The sequence below is a fragment of the Leptonychotes weddellii genome, chromosome 1 (assembly GCF_054177405.1).
Source record: "Leptonychotes weddellii isolate Sample4059 chromosome 1, ASM5417740v2, whole genome shotgun sequence".
NCBI lineage: Eukaryota > Metazoa > Chordata > Mammalia > Carnivora > Phocidae > Leptonychotes > Leptonychotes weddellii.
Window position 1 is genome coordinate 10,304,398 of NC_138369.1, and position 22,519 is coordinate 10,326,916.

The following is a 22,519-nucleotide window of genomic DNA, read 5'->3' on the forward strand; positions in this document are numbered from 1 at the left end:
TCACAGATTCTGGGCAATGGGATGTGGGTATCTTTGATGGAGGGGTTATTCAGTCTACCATATGCATCGTTTTAGCAGACTGTAATTGTGGCTGGGTCTGTGGATGTGATGTATCATAATTTCTTATGTATCCTGGTGTAGCATAGCAGTCAGGATTAAGGGTGGGAAATAGAAACCACTTGAGGTTTTTTTTTTTTTTTTTTGAGTGAACTGTGTGTCCAATGCAGGACTCACACTCATGACCCAGAGATCAAGAGTCCCATGCTCTACAGCCTGAGCCAGCCAGGCACCCCGAAAAACCACTTGAGGTCTTTTAACACAAAGGGTTTAATACAGGAAATTCACAAGACTGAACTCTGCGGTTGTAGCATGAAAGCAGCCGCAGATTGAGCTGAATGAATGAATGAATGAAGGAGCATGGCCTTGTGCCAATAACACTTTATTTACAAAAACAGGCAGTGGGCTGGGTGAGGTCCAGGGGGCAGAGTTTTCCACTCCTGGCGCAGGAGAGCAGGACCAGGACTGGTCCTACAGGAATGACTCTGCAGAACCTGCTCACCAGGGGATCTGAGGCTCCCTGAAATCAAGGCAGGGAGGTAGGCAGGAGGTCCTTGACACCTCTGACTTGGGGCACATACCCTGTATCTGCGATCCAGAAATGGAATGCCCCCTTTGTGTCCACCACAACTGCTTTTCAACACCCACCAAGCTTGTCACTGGACAAGGGAATGCAGATTCCAGAACAACAGGTGTTTCTATGCCTGGCTGTGAACAGGGGAAGCAAAAACCAAGACAGCTCCGGTCTCTTCTGCCTTCCAGATGCCCCCAGGCATCTCCGTGGGTGGACCTGAGCACGTGCCCAGCTGCGGGGAAACTCTGTGAGCCTGGCTGCAGCTTTGCAGCCTCTGCCTAGAAAGAGGTTGGATCGGGGCGGGTTCTGATGTCAACCCACCACTTCCTCCTCGTTTATTCCTGTACTTTATGGTGATGGGAAGAATGGTTGTGTAATTGTAGGATGCATAATTGTGGAACCTATTATATGTAATTGTAGCATTAGGAACACAGTAATTATCATGCAATATAATGAATTATGTAATGAAATGTAATCGCACACAGATCATGAATCACAGAATTGTGTTACACCCTCCAGGAAACTGTTTATCTTGTTTACGTTCCCTGGGTGATCGTGCCATGTTGGCAGGTAGCATGATGAAGAGGGGTGGGGAAAGGGGAGTGAGGTTAGGGTAGATTAAGGGGCGGGGGCGAGAGCAGGAGGACAGGGTGAGGTTGAGGCTGGGGGTTCAGGGACAGTGGAGGATGGGTTGTGAGCATGAGGATGGTGCTGGAGTTTAGCTGCAGGTTAGGGGAGGTGAGGAGAAAGAAGCAGGAGGGGGAGTTTGAATAATGGACTAGGTTAGAGGTTGGCAAACTCTGGCCCGAGACTGTCCAGCCACCTGTTTTTCTGTTTAATCTTTAAAATTGAGATGAAATTCGGATAACATAAACTTAGCCATATGCAAGTGGACAATCCTGTGGCACTTAGCACATTCACAGTGTTGTGTAGCTATCACCACCATCCACCTCCAGAAATTTCTATCCTCCCAAACTGGAACTCTGTCCCCATCAGACACAAACTCCCGCTCCCCCTCCCCCAGCCCCCGCCACCCACCGTCCTACTTTCTGCCTCTACGGATTTGGCTACTCAAGTGGGATCATACAGTCTTTGTCCTTTGGTGTCCGGCTTCTTTCACTCAGCAGAGTGTCCTCAAGATTCGCCCATGTTGTGGCCTGGGTCAGAATCTCCTTCCTGTTTAAGGCTGAAGTATCTTCCAGTGTGTGGATAAACCGCCTTGCACTGGCCCATTCATCTGTTGATGGACACTGGCTTGCTTCCATGTTTCGGCTACTGTAAACCATGCTGCTCTGAACATGGGTGTCCAAATATCTCTTCCAGACCCTGCTTTCCATTCTTTGGAGGATATTCCCAGAAGTGGAATTGCTGGGTCACAGGGTAATTCTGTCTTTAATCTCTCTTTTTTTTTTTTTAAGATTTTATTTATTTGAGAGAGAGAATGAAAGGCAGAGAGCATGAGAGGGAGGAGGGTCAGAGGGAGAAGCAGACTCCCTGCCGAGCAGGGAGCCCGATGCGGGACTCGATCCCGGGACTCCAGGATCATGACCTGAGCCGAAGGCAGTCGCTTAACCGACTGAGCCACCCAGGCGCCCCTCTGTCTTTAATCTCTTTAGGACTCTCTCTCCCATTTTCCACAAAGGCTGCACCATTTTACACGCTCACCAACAGGACGCGAGGGTTCCAGTTTCCCCACATCCCCAGCGCTTGCTGCCTTCTGGGTTTTTCAGTAGTAGCCATCTTGATGGTATGAAGTAGAATCCTCCATTTTTTAATCCTAAATGTTGTGCTTATTTTTTTTTTTTTAAGATTTTATTTATTTATTTGACAGAGAGAGAGAGACAGCGAGAGCAGGAACACAAGCAGGGGGAGTGGGAGAGGGAGAAGCAGGCCTCCCGCAGAGCAGGGAGCCCGACGCGGGGCTCGATCCCAGGACCCTGGGATCATGACCCGAGCCGAAGGCAGACGCCCAATGACTGAGCCACCCAGGCGCCCCTCTTTTTTTTTTTTTTTAAGATTTTATTTATTTATTTGACAGAGACACAGAGAGAGGGAACACAAGCAGGGGGAGTGGGAGAGGGAGAAGCAGGCTTCCCGCCAAGCAGGGAGTCCGGTGCGGGGCCCAATCCTAGGACCCTGGGACCATGACCTGAGCTGAAGGCAGACGCTTAACCAACTGAGCCACCCAGGCGCCCCTATGCTTATTTTTTTTTTAATTAATCACACTTATGTATCCTGAAACTAGATCTCTGTGTGTGTAAATATATGCAGCTGGTTGTTGGGCTTGCTCAACATGGGTCATGCCCTGTGCAGACGTGTAAGACTTACTTTTTCCCAGTCAACATCACACGTCTAACATTCATTCACATACTTTGTCAGAGAAAAGCCTCCCTCGCTCCAGAGAGAAGGGCAGACGTCAACCTGCCCCTTGCCCACGGGTGTGGAGTTGACTACGAGATTCGGTGGATCCAGAGCCAGGCCATTTGGTTCTCGAAGCACAGCAAGCAGCCGGAGTGAGCCTCCATTCCCAAGCTTTGCGGGTGACATGACGGAGCCCACAGGCTGAGGGACACGGGGCCAAGGGCTGAGCCCCTGTGGTAGCAAGCAGCACATAAGCCAGTCCCCTGGGTCAGGGAGCGAGCAGTCACGCAGAAGTCACGCTGTGTAGCCCACCCATCTAGCTCCGGAAACTTCTCAGTCTCCGGGAGAGAGCAGCTGTGCAGCCTGGCACGGTCAGCAAGGGCGTGCGAGGCCCGTGGCGGGCTGCGTCTTCTGACACCTTGCCCACAGCCCTGGCTTGTCCCTCTCCCCAGCCGTAGAATATTCCCCTGTGTGCAAATCCCATGACATGAGGCTGCTTCCAGCCTTCTTACCCACGTGCAAGATGCATTCGTAGGAGAATTTCTAGGTATAGGTAACTCCCGTGGTTTAACCACTTTGGGTCCTGCTTTTAATTCTTTTGGCTGTTTTTTGTAGCTAAGAGCACTTAGTGAAGCAATTCCCAGGGGTGGATCTCATGGTCCTTGCCCTAGCCATTTAAATGTAGATACCACCCCAGATCTTGGGGTGTGTGTATGTGGGGGGGGGGGGGGTCCTTGAATTCCCCTGAGAAAACCCTGAGCTGAGTGAGATTCCATTTCTGCTCCCTGGTGGGATGAGGGCTCAAAACAGAAATTAAATTCAGCGGTAGGGGCACCTGAGTGGCTAAGTCAGTTAAGCATCTGACTCTTGGTTTTGGCTCTGGTTGTGATTTCAGGGTCATGGGACTGAGCCCCATGTCCGGCTCTGTGCAGAGTCTGCTTGAGACTCTCTCTTCTTCTCCCTCTGCCCCTCTTGCTCGTGCTCTCTCTTTCTCTCAAATAAATAAATAAATCTTAAAAAAAGAAATTAACTTCAGCTGTAGAAAAATGAGGTTTTGTTCTTTGCATGTTTATGAAATGAGATTCTCACCTGCTATATTAAAAAAAAAACAAAACAGGTAGGGACCAAAGTGGGACTGGACAGGAACTATCTGAGCACAACCTTGGACTGACGACCCAGAGAAGGGCTGGAGGTAAGAATGGAGCCAGGGGGTGAGACCCTTAGCCCCGGCCTGCTCACCTTGGAGGAGCCCTGAGCAGGAACCCTGGCTATATCAAACTGCACAAGATCCCGCAGCCCAGAACATCTCCCAGACGGTATTCACAGGACAGAACCATGTCTGTCTCACTGCTGACAGCCTTGCTGACAACGTTGTCCTGAACCTACAGGATGAAAGTGTTACCTGGGACAGTGACAGCCTTGTCAAGGGTAAGAAATGAGCCTGGTGACCAGGAACTCCACCCCCAGAGAAGAAGCAGTTTTGTTTCTCCCCTGGTTTTTGAGGAGCCAGCTTGGGGTCCAGCACACCCCCATCCCACCCCCAGTATCATGTGATGGTCCCTTATGCATCTGTCCTCCCAACACTTCTTGGATGAACAAAGCCTGACCAATTTTTGGGGGGAAGGGTTTTGCGCCTTCCTGTGTTGGCCAGAGGTGTTGGGGGACAGTGTGATTTCTTTCTTTTTCTTTCTTCCTTCCTTCCTTTCTCCCTTCCTTCCTTTCCTTCCCTTCCTTCCTTTTTCTTTTTCTTTCTTTCTTTCTTTCTGCTTTCTTTTTCTTTCTTTCTTTCTTTCTTTTTTCTTTTCTTCTTCTTTAAGATTTTATTTTATTTATTTATTTATTTATTTTTTAAAAGATTTTATTTATTTATTTGAGAGAGAGACAGAATGAGAGACAGAGAGCATGAGAGGGAGGAGGGTCAGAGGGAGAAGCAGACTCCCTGCCAAGCAGGGAGCCTGATGTGGGACTCGATCCCGGGACTCCAGGATCATGACCTGAGCCGAAGGCAGTCGCTTAACCAACTGAGCCACCCAGGCGCCCTAAGATTTTATTTGAGAGAGGGACACCTGAGTGGCTCAGTCGGTTAACCGTCTGCCTTCGGCTCAGGTCATGATCCCGGGGTCCTGGGATCGAGTCCCATGTTGGGCTCCTTGCTCAGCGGGGGGCCTGCTTCTCCCTTGGCCCCTCCCCCTGCTTGCTCTCTCTCTCTCTGACAAATAGATAAATAAAACCTTTTAAAAAAGATTTTATTTTGAGAGAGAGTCAGCGAGCAAGCACGTGCATGAGCCAGGTAAAGGGCAGAGGGAGAAGCAGACTCCCTACTGAGTGGGGAGCCCAATGGGGGGCTCGATCCCAGGATTCCAGGATCATGACTTGAGCCAAAGGCAAACCGATGGAGCCACCCAAGCGCCCCAGGACAGCGTGATTTCTGAGTGCTTTCCCTCAGTGATTTCGCAACCTCCCTCCAGGTTGGGAGGCAATAACCACCATTCCAGGAATTCTCAATACATTTTTATTACTTAAGCTGGGGAAAACCAAACACAACAGACAAACGTGGGGCTGGAGGTTGAGTGTGTGTCCCAACTTGTTTGAGCTAAGAGCAACAGCGGTCCATGTCCTAGGTTCAGATCCTGGCTCTCCCCGCCCTCCAGCATCTCCCCTCCCTGGGCCTCACTTCTCCTTCTACAAAGCTAGTCGTGCATGAGTTGCGTTCATGGGTGGGAAGTGTGTTCAACAGCGTCTGCGAGTATTAAGGGCTATGTGAGTTTTTCGCATATTTGGGGACGCAAGAAAGCCACCATGTGTCTGAGGCTGTGTGCTTTTTCTTTTTTTAATGTCTGCTGTTAATAAAATATTTTTACAGAGACCAAAAAGTCGGAATAGTGCAAAACATCTCAACACCATGCATTCATGACGACTTCTCGTTGGTTTTAAACATTTGTTCCAAGTCACATATTTACAGAGAAATGGGGGCATCTGTGCAGATGCCAGACCAACGGGATGGAATTAAAACAAACAAACGAAGAGCATTTTGATTTCACATTTGCAATCACATGCTAAGAGAAGGTGTGTGGAGGAAGAACCTCCCTGAACTGCGTGTCCGGGTTTGGGGGTCTCAGGGGGGCGGGGCCAGGGGTGAGTCCCCCTGGCTGTTTGGCCTGGGATGCACAGGGGATTGGCAGGGGGGACCCTCTGCCTGTGACCTGTGCCTCAAGTGAGCCACTGTGGTTAGGCAGGGCTCGGGGAATGGGGGAGGTCTTACTTGACACCGTCAACTTGATTTCTCTCTTTAAAAAAAAAAAAAGGCAAATAGAGAAGCAATACGTGTCAGCGAAGACGACTTTGGTCCTTGACAATTCTTAGGAAAGGATGTTCAGGGGGCAGACGGTGTCATGACCCGAACCAAACCCCCAGCGAGCTCCCCTCCTGCTCCACTGGGGCAGCAGAGTTTAGGGGCGACTCTGGGCTGTCCCTGCTCTGTCCTGCCCCTCGGTGTCCCCATCTGCAAAATGAACAGCGCAGGGTGTGGGGGACAGAAAGGTCTCTGAGGTCCCAAAGATTTCTAGTTGGGTGTTAAGTTTTTTGCATCTCTGATGGGGGCACGGTGAGGTTTCAGGCTCTGGAGCCCGAGAGGGATTGCAGGTCGAGGCCAGGCACCTGCTCGTTTTACATAAATCCTTCCAGGATGGACTGGTGAGAGCCAGAGAGAACAGTGGGTTCCTCTTCCTTCTAGATCCCCAACTTTTCTCCCCACCTCTTCATCTCAAGATCACTCTATGTCCCCCCAAGAGACCCTCAAGGTCTCTCTGGGCATGATCTCACCCTCCCAGTTTCTCCCTTTCTCTCTCTCTCCATCCTTCCCTCTTCCTCTCTCTTTGTGTCCTTACTCTGGGACACTGTCCCTCTTGACGGGTGGGGTACAGGGAGAAGGGATCGGCTCTGTCCAAGATGCCCCTCAATGTCACACTCCTGCTCCCACGGGCCAACCCTACTTTTATCCTTTCCCTGAACCATGGAAATCTAGGGCCAGTTCCTGGCATGAAATGAGGTCCAAATACAACCCTGAGACCCCACCAGGGCTCAGAACTTCAGGCACCCCAGGTGAGGTGGTGAGTGGGTTTGGGGAAAACCCTGCTCCTCTCTGAGCCTTGTTCCAATACAGGAACTTCCTAGTTCCAAAGGCTTCCAGACCCTGAGACTCCTTTCCTGTCTCCTCCTTGTCTGCTCTTGTCCTCTCTCCACTCTGTGTCCTGTGACTCAGCCACAGTCTGGCTGGAGCACCTTCTGTGTACCCAGGTCTATGTGGGAGGGGAAGGTTGGTATGGACAGACATGGACAGACATGCATGTGGACCCCCCACCCCAAGACATAATTCTATTAGGCATACCCTCCCTGTCATTCCCCTGTGCCCAGTCTGTGCTCAGTGAACTTGGGGCTATCAAGAGGCCTCAAACCCCAGTCTGGGGGAAACAGAGCCTGTCACAGACACCCCCCCCAGCCCCCGGCATCAGGGACAGAAGGGAGGGACAGAGGCTGGGGAAGTCCTGAGGAGGAGCAGTGAGGGTTTTCTACAGGTGAGGATATTTGTGATGGGTTTTGAGGGATAAATAGGAGTTCTCTGGGGAAAGAAGACGGAGTAAATTTCCAAAACAGTTCTAGCCTGGGAGTCAGAAAAAGTCATTCAACAAATACTCCCTGAAGCTCCCTCCATGTGCCTGGACCGGCGCTGGGGAACTTTATACACACACACACACACACACACTCACTCACACACACTGGCAGGCCTTGACCAGAGACTCCCAAGGACTCTTTTGGGAAATAAGTTGGCTCTCTCAGGCAGAAGCTCAGCTCCCCTTTCCCTGCTGGTCATCCATAAATCTTTCAGGGCTCACCCCCGGTCGTATTACCTCCCCTTTGGGTGTTGCTGGTGTTCTCAACCCGAATCATCTATCCACCTCACTCCCACCTACCCCTTGGATGGTCTGAATTTAAAATCTCCCTCTCGGTCCATGTGATAGAGATTCTAGGCTCCCTCTTTGCCACCTCCCAGCCTGCCCCTGGCCCCTGCCCCCTCCCCCACCATCCTGTAGCAGAACTTGCATCCTAGTCTCTGGTTCAGAACCTTCAGGCACCCGAACCTGCCTAAATTCAAGGGACATAGAATACCTCCAGGTAACTCAGAAAACAGTGCCATTTCTTCCAGACTTGTTCACCTGCCAGGAAACCATCAATATAAACATACAACTCTCAATGCCTAGGATTTGCACATGGCCTCCTTAGACATGCCAAACCCTTGGGCAGTGCACAATGGGGACAACTCTACCCAGTGTGGCCCAAGGCTCATCTAAGGGGTAGGTTTGTTTTTTCTTTTTAATGTACCCTCCAAAATCTTTCCAGGAATTAATTTCAGTGTCCCAAAAGCACTTTGTCTCTCCCCCAAACTGCACTGGTCCTTTCTCCATGAGGTGGCCAGAGGGAGATTTTGAAATCTGACCTTCAGACTCTCCTCAGCTTTAAAATTTCCTGGGGTTCCCCAAGTCTCTTAGCGTAAAATAAAAACTCCCCAGGGCAGCATACAAGGCCCTGCCTGGTCTGACATCTCTGCAGGTCTCCCTGACATCAACACCTCCTCCCTGCTGTCCCCCTCGTCAGCCACTTTGACCTCGCTGTGCTTCAAGCCTGCCCACCTCAGCCTTTGCACCTACTGTTCCCTCCACCTGGAGCTTTTTCTCTCTAATCGGTGGTTCCTTCTCCTTTTTCACCTCCTCAGAAAGCCCTCCCTCACTGTGCTGTCTGACACAGCCCCCACCACTCCAGGAGCCCAGCTACTCCTCACCTGGCCCCTGTTTTAATTTCTTTCTAGTACAAGAGAATCCTGTACTCGTCAGTCCGGCAGGGGGAAAAAAATGGCACAAAAGCACCCATCCAACGTGGAAAAGCAGATTCTGGGCAAAGACAAGCCAGGACAAACTTTCCCAAAAGGTTCTGCCTGCATGAACTACAATGGGGAAACTTGACTCTGACCAGATTGCCCCACTATTACCTCCTGGAGGAAGAGCTTCAGGCAGGTAGAGGCCCCACCTCTGGTGTTTGAATGAATGAATGAGATTTTGGAGACTAAGCTCCAAGCATGTTTGTATATTTACACACACACATACACACACACCTAGAGTTTCTGGTCTCTTTCTTGCCTACCTGGAGAATTCTGGAAGAGGAAGAAGGGGTTCAAGGTGTGCCTGGGTCCAGGGAATCGCAAATCCTCACTCTTTTTTTGGTGGGAGATCTAGAGTTCTCAGGGAATCTCCCCATAGGTTCCCAGTGGAAAGGGCAGAGGACAGGGGTTTTGCTTGGCAGCCAGACATGGGAGGGGGGCAGTGGGGGCCTTGGCCCAGAACCCCCATCCCTTGTAAGGATTGGGGGAGTTCCCCTGAGGGGGTTAGCAGCAATGGGGAGCTGTGTCGGGTCATCCGATCTCAGCCCACCCTTAGATGGGGCACACAGGCCAAAGGGAGCGGGGAGAGGGTGTGGCACTGGGACCTTCAGCAAAGTCTCAAGCAGCTCTCTGGCTCTCAGTTTTGCCATCTGTTAAATGGGTGGGTTGAACTCTATATGAGGATGGAGTATGCTGGGGGAAAGGAGAGGCAAACCCCCATAAGGAAGTGGGGGCAGCGCGGGTGCTTCAGAGCCGTCCACTTGGCCCCCTGGGTTTGGGCGCCCGAGAGCGCATGTGCTTTTGAAATCCCATCCTCCCCTCCCTCCCTGTTTATTTTTTGCACAAACACGAAAAGACACTCTGGTCCAACCTGGGCCCTCCAACAAGCATCCTAGTGCCTCCAACCCCTAGGCCACCCCAGGGGGCCCTCCAGGAAGCCCGCCCCTCGAGGAAGCTGAGAGTTCCATACTTGGCAATTGGTCTTGGGTCCCAGGGCTTGGGGACCCATCTTATGGCTTTTCCAGGGGACAGGAGGCAGGGCCTCCCCGTACCAGAGCCCCAGGATCTGGCCTCCTCCATAGGGGGCGGGACTCCCTCCCATCCCAGCTCAAAATGTCTCCTAGGCGCTGGGGACTTGGCTTCTAGTAGGGGATGTGGCTTCTTCCTTCATCGCGCCCTAGGGCGTGGCCTCTTGAGGGGGCGGGGCGTCGTCCTTTCACAATTCCCTAGAGGGGTGAGCTAAGTCAAGGGCGCAGGCGCAGCCAGCCCTCTGCACAGAGCCCGGAGACTCGCCCTCTGGGAGGTCCCAGCGCGCAGACGTCGCCCCGCCCCGTGCGCAGGCGCAGTGCTGCACGCCCGCGTGCCCCGCGCTAGGGCGCAGGCGCGGCACCGCCTTCCTCGGCGGAGCGCGTGTCGGACTTGAGCTTGACGAACTCTTTAGCCACCTCGTCATTGCTGCGCTGTGACAGGATGCGCAGCACCGTGAGGCCCGTGTCGTCCATATGGATGCGGCGGCCCAGTGGCAGCCAGCAGGCGGCGCTCCCGCGCTGGGCCAGCTCCCGCAGCTGCAGTACGGCCAGCCCCACCGTGCGGTCTTCGCGCGCGAAGCAGTAGTCCTTGACGCACACCTGCAGCTCGTAGCACTCCGGGCCCGCGTCGGCGCTCAGCGTGCTGCGGGGGAGGGGGGCGGGGCGGGGCGTGAGGAGAGCCCCGCCTGCCGGGCTCCCACGCCCCTACCGTTGACCCCGCCTCCGCGCCGGGCCACGCCCACATTTCCTGACACACACTCACCCCTGTTCCCCAGTAATATCTCTGTCCTGTCTCTCCTTCCTCCCTTCTTTCCCCACCCCACCTCTAACCGACAACACCCCCACCATCCTACTCCCAAGCCCCGGGCCAAACCACGTCCCCACCCAGGTGACACTCCCCCATGACCCCGTGGCTAGACCATGCTTCCACCCCGCGGTATCTGCGCCCACACCTTTGGCCAGCTGAGCTGCTGCTCCCACCACCCTGTCCCAGATATCGCACCCAGAAGCCCCTTTACCGGGCTCCCACCTGAACCCAAGTTTTCTCCTTGACGTGGCCCCTCTCCCATACTCCCTAGCCCACCCCTCTTACTCCTAAGGTGCTCTCTCCACACGACCTGCCCTCGTGCCTTCACCATGAGTGACCCCCAACACATTCCAGCATGCCTCCCCCTACCCCCAAGCTAGGTCCCCAACGCTGGGCCTCTGCCCCCAGGGGACCTGCCCTGATGGGCCACGCCCACACCGCTCCCCAGAAACACCCTCCTTGACTGTACTCTTAGCCCTCAAGTACTACTGCCCATTCCAGGAGACATCTGCCCCGCAAGGAGACCAAGCCCCTGCTCCCAAGCATTGCATCAGGTGTCCTACCACTCCAAAATCCTCTGATCAAGAGCCCTCTTGTCCTCTCCCTAGCTCTGATGCCCCCTTACCCCTCTGCACTTCTGTCCCCCAAGAACACCCCCAACATGATCCTGCTCAAGTGAGGTTTGCACCTGAGCCAAATATCTGCCCACCCCAAGTAATACCCTGATCAGATTTATTTGTGTTCCCTAAGTGATCTGCCCCTCTGGACCCCGAATGCTTCTGATTATGCTCACCAGGAAGCCCCATCTGGATGTGACCACACCGTCACCCACTTGACAGGCATCCCAATGCCCTGGATCACACTCCACTCCTGTCCTCTACCGGTGACTCCTCCAAAGCTGCCCCGACAGCCCTGACAAGGCTCACTGCTGACTCCAGGAGACCTGCCCCCCATGCCCTTGAGACCCTCACCCTTGCCCCATCATGACCTCTCATGGCCCTTAACCAGACCTGAGTCTCCAGCCCCAGAAATGGCTGTGCCCAACATGCGCCCTCTGCCCAGACTTGCCCTCCTCTTCACAAGCCTTCCTCAACATGTTATATTACATTCACTCCCTCCGCTGGGAACTGCCTGTCTCCCAAAGTGGTTACCCCCATCCCCTCAAATGTCATTCCTGCACTAAGGTGCCTTCCTTCCCAGTGCCCTCACCTAGGATGTGCCCCTTCTCATTCCTGTGCCCAGGAATCACTGGCCTACCAGTCATCCCTCTTCTAGTGGACCCTGAGGCTCATCCAGCAGATGTCCCCTCCCCATGCTCCCCAAACCATCCTTAGACTCACAACTGGAAGCTCTCGTTGTACTTGGGGGCCCAGCTGTTGTTCTTGGATTTGGTTGCAAATTTTCGTTTCTTGTCACTGAGCTGGGGCCCAATGATGTTGACCTCGATGAATGGCCGGAAAATGCCAGAAGTCTGCCACTTGAGGTCATTGGCAGCCACGACTGTTAGGGGAAGTAGAGGGTAAGACTGTCAGGGTCCCCTAAATACGCAGCTGTGGTTTCAAAGCCTGTCTGAAAGAGTACATTTCCCAGAATGTTCCTATAGCTAAGTGTGGCTATATGACTAAGTTCCAGTCAATGAAATTTCAGTGAAAGAAAGGGATGTGTACAACTTTCAGGTTGTGGCTTAAAAGGCAGGGAGAATGCCCTAAACTTTCTCCTTCTAGCTGCAGGCTGGGATGCTGGTGGGTACTGAGTTTTTTGGTACCATATAGAGGAGGAAAACATATTAGGGATGAAAGTGCAACAAAAGATGGCAGGGGTCCCCAAATCTGTGAAGCCTCCAATGTCAGCTCTGGGCTGTTTGTCCTTGGTTACCTCAGAGAAAATTTCATTCTATCTTGTTTAAGCCACTGTTATTTTAGGCCTTGGTTAAAACAGCTCAATCTGTGTTCTAATTAAAAAAAAAAAAGCCAACAAAAGCAAGGCAGAGCTGAGAGATGGAGAAGGTGGAATTAAGTCCCATAACACTGGGCCCCTGGATCCAGCCATGCCTGAAGATGATTTATTTCTACAATTTTCAGTTTTATGAAAACTTTTTTTTTTTAATGAAAAATGCTTTTCTTGCTTAAGCTAGTTTGAGTTTGGTTTCTGTCATAGGACCTAGTGAATCCTGGCGAAGGCACTCCCCCTCCCAACTCAGACTACTCACCTTTCACAGTGACCTTGTGTTCCCCAGTTCCTGGATGAGTGAAGAGCTCAACGTGGACTGACACTTCACCCACAGGGTCTTCCACACCCGAGCCTGGGCGGGGTAGGGGAGGATGCTTGGCATGAGCTCCATTCTTCCCACCCACTCTAAGGGACCTGGACTGCTTCCCACCCACCATGTGCTGGCGGCACCAGGTCATCAGCCCTGACAGGGTGGCAGTGAGGGTGGGGATGTGATGGCAAGCCACATTAGGAAGCCAAGAATGCTGGGTTCAGGCCTTTCACTACCTTGCTGTGTGATCTCAGGCAGCTCTCTTAACTTCTCTGAGCTTAAAGCATCTGCCCCCCCATTTTTCTCATTCCACTGATTGCCATGCTGTCAAAACTCAGTCTTCATCTTACACACCATCGTACTCACCCTGGCTTCCTTGGGTCTCATTTTCTCCTCTTGGTTGCCCCAATGCCACACCCTTCAGGTTATCATCCTACATGCCAGCCGCTCCTTCTCACCCTCTTTTGTCACTTCCTCCTTCTCTTTCAATTGTCAAACTGTTGGGACTCCCTTCTTTGTCTCCACTCCCTCTCGAAGTACTCACACACTAGAAAATCCTACTGACTCTACCTTCAAAATACATCCAGAATCTGACCCACCTCCTTAGCTCCATCCTGTTCTGTCCTCCATCATCACATGCCTGGACTATTGCAGTCGTCCCCACCCTGTCTCTGGAATCCTCTCAGCCTCTCTCCATACACCAGCCAGAGAAATCCTATTAGGTTAGCACACTTCCCTCCTCTGCTTAAAACACTTCCATGGCTTCCATCTCCCTCTGAAATAATCAAAGTCCTTTTTGTGACCTGCAATGTCCTACCAATGTGTCCTTGCTATTACCTCTCCTGCCTCACCTCTGTCCACGCTCACCCTCACTCACTCTGCTCTGGCCACACGGGCTTCCTCACTGTTTCTCCAAAACAGTGATAACCTGACCCAGAGTCCTCACTTCTTCTGAAGGGACAGCTTGTAGGGATATCTTTATTTTCCCTGCCCCACTGCTATTCCTCTTTCAGTAGAGGATCTCAAGTTTCTTGAGATTGAGAAATGGCCCCCAAGCCCACCTCAGACCTCGTGGCTCCATCTTGCACTTCAGGTATCGCGAAATGAACCAAGGCTGCCCAATCAGAGCATTCCCTGCCCATAATTGCAGTGATTGGCTCAGGAATGGTCATGTGACCCATGCTGGGCCAATCAGAGTTAGCCCTGGGACTTTGGCTGTAACCCTGAGGAAAGAGTCTGGGGCTAAGCTGGCAAGGCTGGCTACCCAATGAGGGGAAAGCCTACATCACAGATGTCTCAACAGAGACCAATGACCAATAACATTGTCGGAGACTCTGGATCCAGCTATTACTGATGTCAACACAGCCCTTAATCTTTCAGTTCCAGGCCCATAAATTCCCTAGTCTGCTTGAGTCTGGCTAAGGTGTGCCTCTGTTTGTGGCCACCACAATGCCCTGATTGATTGGTTCTGGTGGGGTCATTGAAGGGGCAGCTTAAAAGCTTTGTCCTTGTCCCTCTCTCTGTGGTTCTGAAAAGGGCATCCTGTGGGGCCTGGGGACCTGTGACCGCCAGCACCCCCACCAGGTTCCTCCCCTGCCCCTCAGGAAGCTCCCCACACCTTGAGCACCCCATGCATGGGGGGAGGAAGGGGGAGAGTCCGGGGTGGGTGTCCAAGGTTAATCCGGGTTACCTGGCACTGGGTGGGAAGTGACTGAGGCTCAGGGGACAGAGAGGCCTGGAGACCTCCCATCACCCCACTACTGGGGCGTGCACCCCCCCATCCTTGCTGCCCACCCCAGGCCACCTTCCTTGTCATCTCAGGCTCCGGCTCCCCCCTCCCCCCAACCAGTCACATGCTCAGCCTCACCTCCCCCCACCCCAAGGCTGATGCTTCACAGCAAGCTCAATCCGGGCCAGACTGAGGGTGCCAGGGGGGGAGTTGGACAGTGGTGGGTGGGGTGAGGGGTCAGACCATGGCCAAAGCTAGTAAGAAGGGGGAGGAGGGCAATGCTGGGCGCCCCCATCCCGTGGTTTGCTGGCTCCAAGGGGAAGGGTCTTTCCCGGGCCTCTCTGTGCTTACCCCAATCCCACCCCTCCCCAAGTCCCTGGCCCCCTGTAGGGGAAGGTTCCTTGGGCAAGTGGCTTAATCTCCTTTGAGACTCAGCTTCCTCATCTATGGAATGATGGACCGCCCTGTGGGGCAAGTGGGAGAAATCTTTTCAAGAATCCCTGAGAAATGCTTCTTGGCACAAGCGCTGGCTCAGAGTTAGAGCCTGAAAACTTAGTTTTCTATGCTTGGAAGAATGACACCAGTAATAATAATAATAATAATAATAATAATAATAATAATAATAGTAACAACAAACATTTCCTGGGATCTACTACATGTATTACAGGTCGGGAACTGCTCTAAATTTAATTCATCTAATCCTAAAAATAATCTTATGAATTAGGGCCCTTGACTGTTCCCATTTTACAGATGGGAAAGCTGAGACTCAGGGAGGCGAGATGCTCCCGCAGGCGCCCAGCCGCCAGAGTGGCGGAGCTGGGATCGGAGCCCACTGGGATCTGAGCCCACTATTAACCGTGCAGGCGCTGTCCGGGGTACCCGGGATCTGGCTTAAGAGATGCACCTAGGAAGAAGCGGATTCCGACTCGAATCGCTTCTCCGTCCCTGCGTGGAACCAGCAAGCCGTCCTTCCCCCTCGTCCACCTAGACCCCCACAGCTGGGCCGGCCTGGGCGGGGCCCAGCAGGCAGGGGAGGCGGAAGGACGGGCCTTTTACTAGCCGGGGCCGGGAGGGGCGCAGGCACCGGGCACCGGGCGCGGGCGGGCGGGCGGGCGGCGGAGGCACGTACCCTTCTCAGGATAAATGTCTTCACTAAGGGTAAACCTAGTCCCTTTTCCACCATGGACTAATCACGGGGGAAGGTGGAGAAAGGAGGGAAGGGAGGGGTGGGGGGAGAGACGAGCGAGTGAGAGGCGAGGATGGAGGGCGAGTGTGTGTGGCGGGGAGCAGGGGAGGCGCGGAGAGGGGGCAGCGAGTGAGAGGGAGGAGAAACAAGAGAGAGAGAAACGTCAGCTGCAGACGGACGGACAGACAGCCTCCCGCTCCGGGGGGACACCAGGGACACCAAAAGCAGCAGCTTGGACTGGGCACGAGGCTGAGCACGGAGGCCCGACGCCCAGGGAGGGCCCTAGGCCCTGGGCTGACGGGGGGGGGGAGGGCGAGGGGGAAAGGAGGCCGCTCCCCTCCCCCCAGCTTCTGGCTTGATGGCCGCTCTCCCTCCCACCGCATTGCCAGAACTAAGGCTGGGTCAGCCGCCAAACTTCTCTCCCTTTTCTTAGGGCCAGTTTTGAATTGGAGGCGGTTCCCCAGGGAGGAGTCCTGCTCTCCCCAGCCCCAGCTGCTGTGTGTGAACTCAGAGAGGGACAGGAGACAGAGGCAAGAGAAGAGACAGAGAAAGACAGAATTTGAGAAATGGAAACTCCCTCTCCGTCCACTCCTCCAGGTCGGGGTCCCTCCCATCCCTGGGGCTGTCAATCATTCCTTTGCCGCATGACGTCATAGGCCCGCCCCGCCCAGAGCTGTCAACCACTCCCTGGATCCAGAACTTCCAAGTCCCGTCCCTAGGAGCTTTCAATCACTCCCTAGTCTTGCCTTAAAAGAGGTCCCGCCCCACAGCTTTCAATCACCTACTGGCCCCGTGTTGTCAGATTCTCCCAGGAGATGCCAATCACCTCCTGGCCCAATGACGTTAGAGGTCCCGCCCCCCCAGTAGTCGTTCACTCATTGGCCGCGCGCCATCACGGAGCTTAGGAGCTCCCGGGAGCTGTCAATTGCCCCGGCCCATGACGTCACAGAGGAGGTGAGTCAGTGGCAGCCTCACAGGCTAGGGGCTGGGTTGCCACGCTAGCAGGCCGCCGCTTACCCTGGGCCGCTTGCGTCTGCACGAAGGTCTTGATGAGCAGGTCCGTGGCCTGCGTGTAGAGGGACAGGGCATAGCGCAGGGACTGCAGGTCTGGGCTCTTCTCCAGGAAGGTCTTCTTGAGGCCCACGCCACCTGCGTGGAAGTATTGCTGTGCAGGACAAGGTGGGGAGAGGTGAAATTAGTTAGGCAGCCCCAATACCCCCTCCCCAACCCCGCTGCCCTCCAGTGGTTATGTGTTGGATGACGGGGGCGGGGGAGGGGTGTGGGGGGGTGTGCTTCAAAACACCCAAGTCGAGCTCTGCTACTCCCCCACCTCCAACCCTGCCCCAAACCCGCCGGTGGGCTTCCAGCACTCTCAAAATAATACCCATGCTTCTCGCCTCTCCTCAAGCCCTTTGTGGCCCCAACCCTGCAACCTCCCAGCCTTCTCTCAAAACGTCTTCCCTAGAATGTACGTGCCTCAGGGTCTTTGCACTTACTGTGCTCGCTGGTGGGACGCCCCCCCAACCCCCCCGCCCCGCAACTTCAAACACCTTATTTTGCCATGACTAGCTCCTTGTCCTCCTTTGGTTAAGATCTCAAAGAGCTTTCCTTGACCACTCTCCTTAATATGTTGCCAACCCTATTTCACTATAATTATTTTGGCAAAAATTTCCTTCAAAGTAGTTTTCATTTCATGGAGACCATGGTCCCTTTCATCGAGTTCTTGCATGGGCTGGTCCTCTGCCTAGAATGCTTTGTTTGCTTTGCCTTGCAAACTCCTATGCATTCCTCAAGACCCACCTCCCACATGCCTTCTTTCCAAAAGCCCTCGCTTCTCCTTCCCTGGGCTCCCCCAGCTCCCAGCCTTCCTTCTACCCTGCCCTGACCCCACAGAGCTGGGGCTGTCTGTATCTGGCTGGCCCCCTGAATCTAGGGCTCCTCAGGGCCCTGCCATCAGCCAGCCTGGAACTGACAGAAGAGTCATCAGGGAGTGTTTATAAATTGAATGAAGTAAGGTGGGTTCGAGCTTAGGTCCATGTCTACACCAGTCACACTCTCTGCCTGGGATGGGACAGGGGTGGGACCTCTCACCTTGATGGTGTCCAGGGCCAGTTCGACTACTGCACACTGCTTTGGGGTCAAGCTCTTGGCTTCTTCCCGTACCATGTGGTCCTGGATGGATGGAGAGAGGGCTCAGATGGGCAGAGCAGGCCCCACCTTAGGGATCTGCCTGTCTATGGGCCTCATCCCTGTAAAACTCTGATGAGTTGGGTAGTGGGTCTGTCTTTTCATCATTGTGTCCCTGGTACCTAGCATGTGACCGGCACACAGCACGTGCTCAATATTTGTTGAATAAATGATTCGTATCCTTGATCAAGCTGTATCTGAAGCTGAATTTTGCAGATCTTTCCAACACACTGGAGCAAATAAATTGTGCTTAAATCAGTCTGAGTAGGGTTTCTGTCTCTTGACACATCACCATTCTGGGACCTTCCCCCTAGGAAGCTTCTCCACCCCAATCTCCTGCCCTCCGCTCTTGGCCTCACCTTGAGTTTAGACAGCTGACCCAGCTCTTTGGCTGCATTGAAGATCATCTGGGTTCCCTGCAGGTAACAACAGTCACAGCCGAGGTGAGGGTGGGGGTCCTCCAGTCCAATCCCCACAGCCCTACTGACACCCTAGCCCTGGACACCATCTTGGTTCTTGTCCAGAGGCTCTGGGCAGGGCAAGGGTTGTGTCCCTGGGGCAGAGGTCTGGAGCTCCCCCTCAGGAAGAGCTGAGGAGGAGGTGGTGACTTTGTCCCTGCAAATCCCAGTGTGGGCACACTACCCACCCTCTCACCTCCACCAGGACCCCAGGTTTGTGGGACAGAGAAGAAAGAGAGTGGGCAGTGAGGAGCCATGGGTGTAGGAAGCCCCAGATGGTGTTTATCGGTATGGGGCAGGCTTACCAACCCAAAGTCAGGGGGTTTTAAGAAAACTATGGGATGGGCTCTGGTGACCCCACCACTCCCGGGGCCCAATGCCTCTGTGGGAGAATTTCCCCAGTCATCTGGGTGGCTGTTAGTCTGACCTTATAAAAGGAAGAATCCTCCCCACCAACACACACCTCAGTACCCATCCCCCACCCCACCCAAAACAGACACCAGCAAGATGGCATCCTGGTTATGGCTCCAATGAGCCGGGTGGGCCTGGGTTCAAATCCCAGCTCTGCTGTGTGGCCCTGGGCAAGTCACTTAACCTCTCTGAACCTCAGCTTTCCCATCCAGTTGGGGAAAATAATATCCACTTCATGGTTTAGCTGGGGCTAAATATGTCTTTGTTCAATGTACACTCTTATTATCTTATCATCTGGTCTCAAGGTCATGAGCAGTGCTGGGGGCAATGGTCGGCCTGGAAGCCACGAGTCCTGCCTCCTCCAATCACTGTGCTGGGTGACCTGAGGCATGTCCTTGGACTTTTCTGGGGCTCAGTTTCCTTCCCTGGTTAACAGGGGCACCTACACTAGCTTAGGGGATGCGGTAGGCCTAAGTATCAATGAGGTCCTGCATTTACTGGGCCCTGGGGTGGTCTGGGGTCCTGAGCAGGGCTAGGCGGGAAGGAGGGCCATTTACAGCTGGGATGCTTGGAATCACATTGATGATGGTCTACCAGCTGGCCAGTGGGAGCTGGTTATCCTGCAGCTACTAATATTGTTACTATCATCCTGGCTGTTGCTACTCTTTTGATTCCTTGTCTGTGATTCCCTGAGGCTGTCCTGAGGCACAGCTACTTAAGAGCCCAGCTGTCTGGTCCTTGGTTTCCCCTGCCACACCCTCCTCCCCTCCTGCCTCCCTCCCACCCACCACCCCTCACAAGCAAACCAGACAAACAAAGGAAGAAGAGACCACAGATGGGTTCACAGTGCGCCCCCAGACGGCACGGACCACAGAGATGGAAGGAGGCACAGGGTGGGGAGGGGGTGGGGGGTGGGAGCCAGACAGACAGTGAGAGGCTGGTCTTACATCTGAGTGGCTTGGCAATTTCACCCTGCCCTGTGGAGAGAATCAGGCGGAGGTCAGAGTTTGGGTGGCTATTGGGAGGATGTTCACTGGGGCTTCCCTGCCCCCTCAAAGCACAGTCCCGCTCCCCAACCCACAAGCTGCCCCCCAGGTCCTGAGTCTAACACTGAGCCCCCTCCCCAGCTAGGCACCTTCCCTTGTCTCCCACTGGGGACTCCGGCCAGACTCCGGACTGCCAGGAGGCTACAACCAGCCCATCACCTGGGGACAGCCTGCCTAGGGATGGGGTACCTTGCGGAGGGGGAGAGAAGAGAAAGGGCTTGGGTTTCTCTCCTCCCCCAACCTCCAAGACTTTTCCCAGCAGGCCTGACTCTAAAAGAAGTGTACTTATAGGTATCACAAGTTCCCTCAATGTAGAGACACACACCCAAGTACATCCACGCAAGTGCAGAAAGTTTACACGCACACACACCTGGATCAGCACACATACACACAGAACTCACACACTAAAATATACACATGCACTCCTAAACACTTGCACATGTGTGCACAATCACACACATAAACTCACACACTCACCCCCACATGGATGCACTTACATGTACATGGTGATTGGAAAATTGAATGTGCCCCCCCAAAGGGCTGGATGAGCGAGTAGGGAAGCCCTACAACCCATGTTCATGAAGCGGAGACCCCAATTGTGTGCTCACAGGTATGCTAGTTCCTGCATGAATGCACAGCAAGGGCAACTGTTCATATGTTGCCACAGCGCCCATCTCCTTACAACAAACACCCATTAGAACAACAACAACAAAATCTACATGATAAACAACACACATCTCCGTCCAGGGCAGTGGTCCAGTCAGTGTCTGGGCCCTTCTCAAAGCCACAGAATTCAGCTGAGCCCAGGGCTGAGATAAGCACTATGGGTTTTGTTATGAGAGGGTGGGAGCTGTTTGTACACATGTTTGCTCACACGGGCACACACACTCCAAGCCATGTCCCTGGAGAATCAACTCATCTCTGATTTCTGGTTTTGTGGGACTTGGTTAGGACACCTGCCTTTACCTGTGATCCCCATTTGACCTTCCTACCCATGCACATGAACACACACATGCATACACACACCCAGACACCAGAGCTCAGGACCTCAGCACAGATGAGGCCCTCATTACCTTTTCTAATCCCTTGCCATGTTTTCTCAAGAGGTTGCCCTGCAGAGACAATGTCACAGGGTGATCAACCTGGCAAGCCATGTGAGGTGGGAACCCAGGGTGATCACACATGTACTCATGGGGACAGGAGGTAAAGGACATCTATACTGCACAGGGGGCTGATGGCTGGGTTGCAGGGGGGAAAGTGTGCGTACCTTAATGACCAATTCTTTTTTTTTTTTTTCTTAATGACCAATTCTTAAAAGCTATGAGAGTCAGAGAGACAGCAAAGAGAGAGAGGAGAAATAGAAATACAGAGCCAGAGAGAAAGAAGAGAAGTCACTGCCAAAATATAATTCATTTATGTTTACTGTATATATGAGGATCTTGTTTCTTGGGTCAACAGGAAATCAAACGGGCTCCAAATTCAGACAGACCTGAATTTGAAACCTGACTCTGGCATATGTTTACTATGTGGCCTTGAGCAAGTGACTCCTCTTCCTTGAGCATCAGCTTTCCTCATCTGCAAAATGGGAATAATAATATCTACCTCACTCAAAGGGTTGTCATGAAGGTGGGCTGTAAGAGCAGCTATGAAGTCTAGCATACAACGCATCATCAATAAATGTGAATCCCTTTAGCTCCTTGCCCACAAACGCATTGTCTGCTGTTGGGTATGCTGCCACCAAGTGCTTACAGCCAAAGACCCAGACTGCAGCCATCAAGAAATGAGATGAGCACTTGTGAACTTTTGACAGGTGAAATCTTATAATAACCTGTCTTGTCCACAAAGGGGGACTCTGAAGTGGTTTTATTGATCTCTATCCTACTATGTGTTTACCTATTACCACCACCAGCAACAATATTAGCTCTAATTTAGTGAGCACTGCCTCAGGTAGTCATAAAGATGAGCACTTTATTGCATCATCCCATTTGGTTCTCACAACTCTCTGAGGGTTACTGCAGTTAACTCCTTTTTCCAGACAAGGAAATGGAGATTGGGAGGTGAAGTGAATTCCCAAGGTCACAGAGAGTGTGGCTGGGCTGGGATTTGACGCCAAGTCTGCCTGACACCAAAGTCACAAATGCTGTCTCCCACCTGGGTGCCTGGGTGTGTGTCTGGGATTCACGTGGTCCTGTGGTGGGAGTGGGAAGGCAGGGGTGGGGGGGGGTCGGCGCTGAACAGCTGAGTAGGGGGACCCGGGTGGTAAGGGCCTGTATTTTGGGTGGCTGCTAACAGTTCAGAGCCCAGAGGGGAGGTTAGAGGAACTCCGTTGACTTTTAACCTCCTTCTAGCTTCGGGGAGAGACAAATAATCCTGGTGGAGTCTGAGCATGGGAGTAAGGGTGAATTCCAACTAAAGGATGAGGTCAGATGTGAAGGTGCTGGGCTCAGGGTTTGGGGTTTGGGAGCCGGCAGGCACCTCCTCT

General features: G+C 53.2%; 1 protein-coding gene across 1 annotated transcript in view; it reads right to left on the reverse strand.

The window, feature by feature from the left end:
* Positions 1-5,796: 5,796 nt before the first annotated feature.
* Positions 5,797-22,519, reverse strand: part of UNC13A (unc-13 homolog A) — a 62,771-nt gene continuing 46,048 nt past the window's right edge. The window contains exons 36-44 of the mRNA XM_081815312.1: positions 21,111-21,149; positions 19,939-19,968; positions 18,482-18,538; positions 18,027-18,107; positions 16,953-17,100; positions 15,879-15,935; positions 12,970-13,062; positions 12,101-12,260; positions 5,797-10,595 (exon numbers count right to left, since the gene is read on the reverse strand). Coding sequence (XP_081671438.1) covers positions 10,295-10,595; positions 12,101-12,260; positions 12,970-13,062; positions 15,879-15,935; positions 16,953-17,100; positions 18,027-18,107; positions 18,482-18,538; positions 19,939-19,968; positions 21,111-21,149 — 966 coding nt within the window. The 3' untranslated portion in view covers positions 5,797-10,294. The remainder of the gene's footprint in view (positions 10,596-12,100; positions 12,261-12,969; positions 13,063-15,878; positions 15,936-16,952; positions 17,101-18,026; positions 18,108-18,481; positions 18,539-19,938; positions 19,969-21,110; positions 21,150-22,519) is intronic.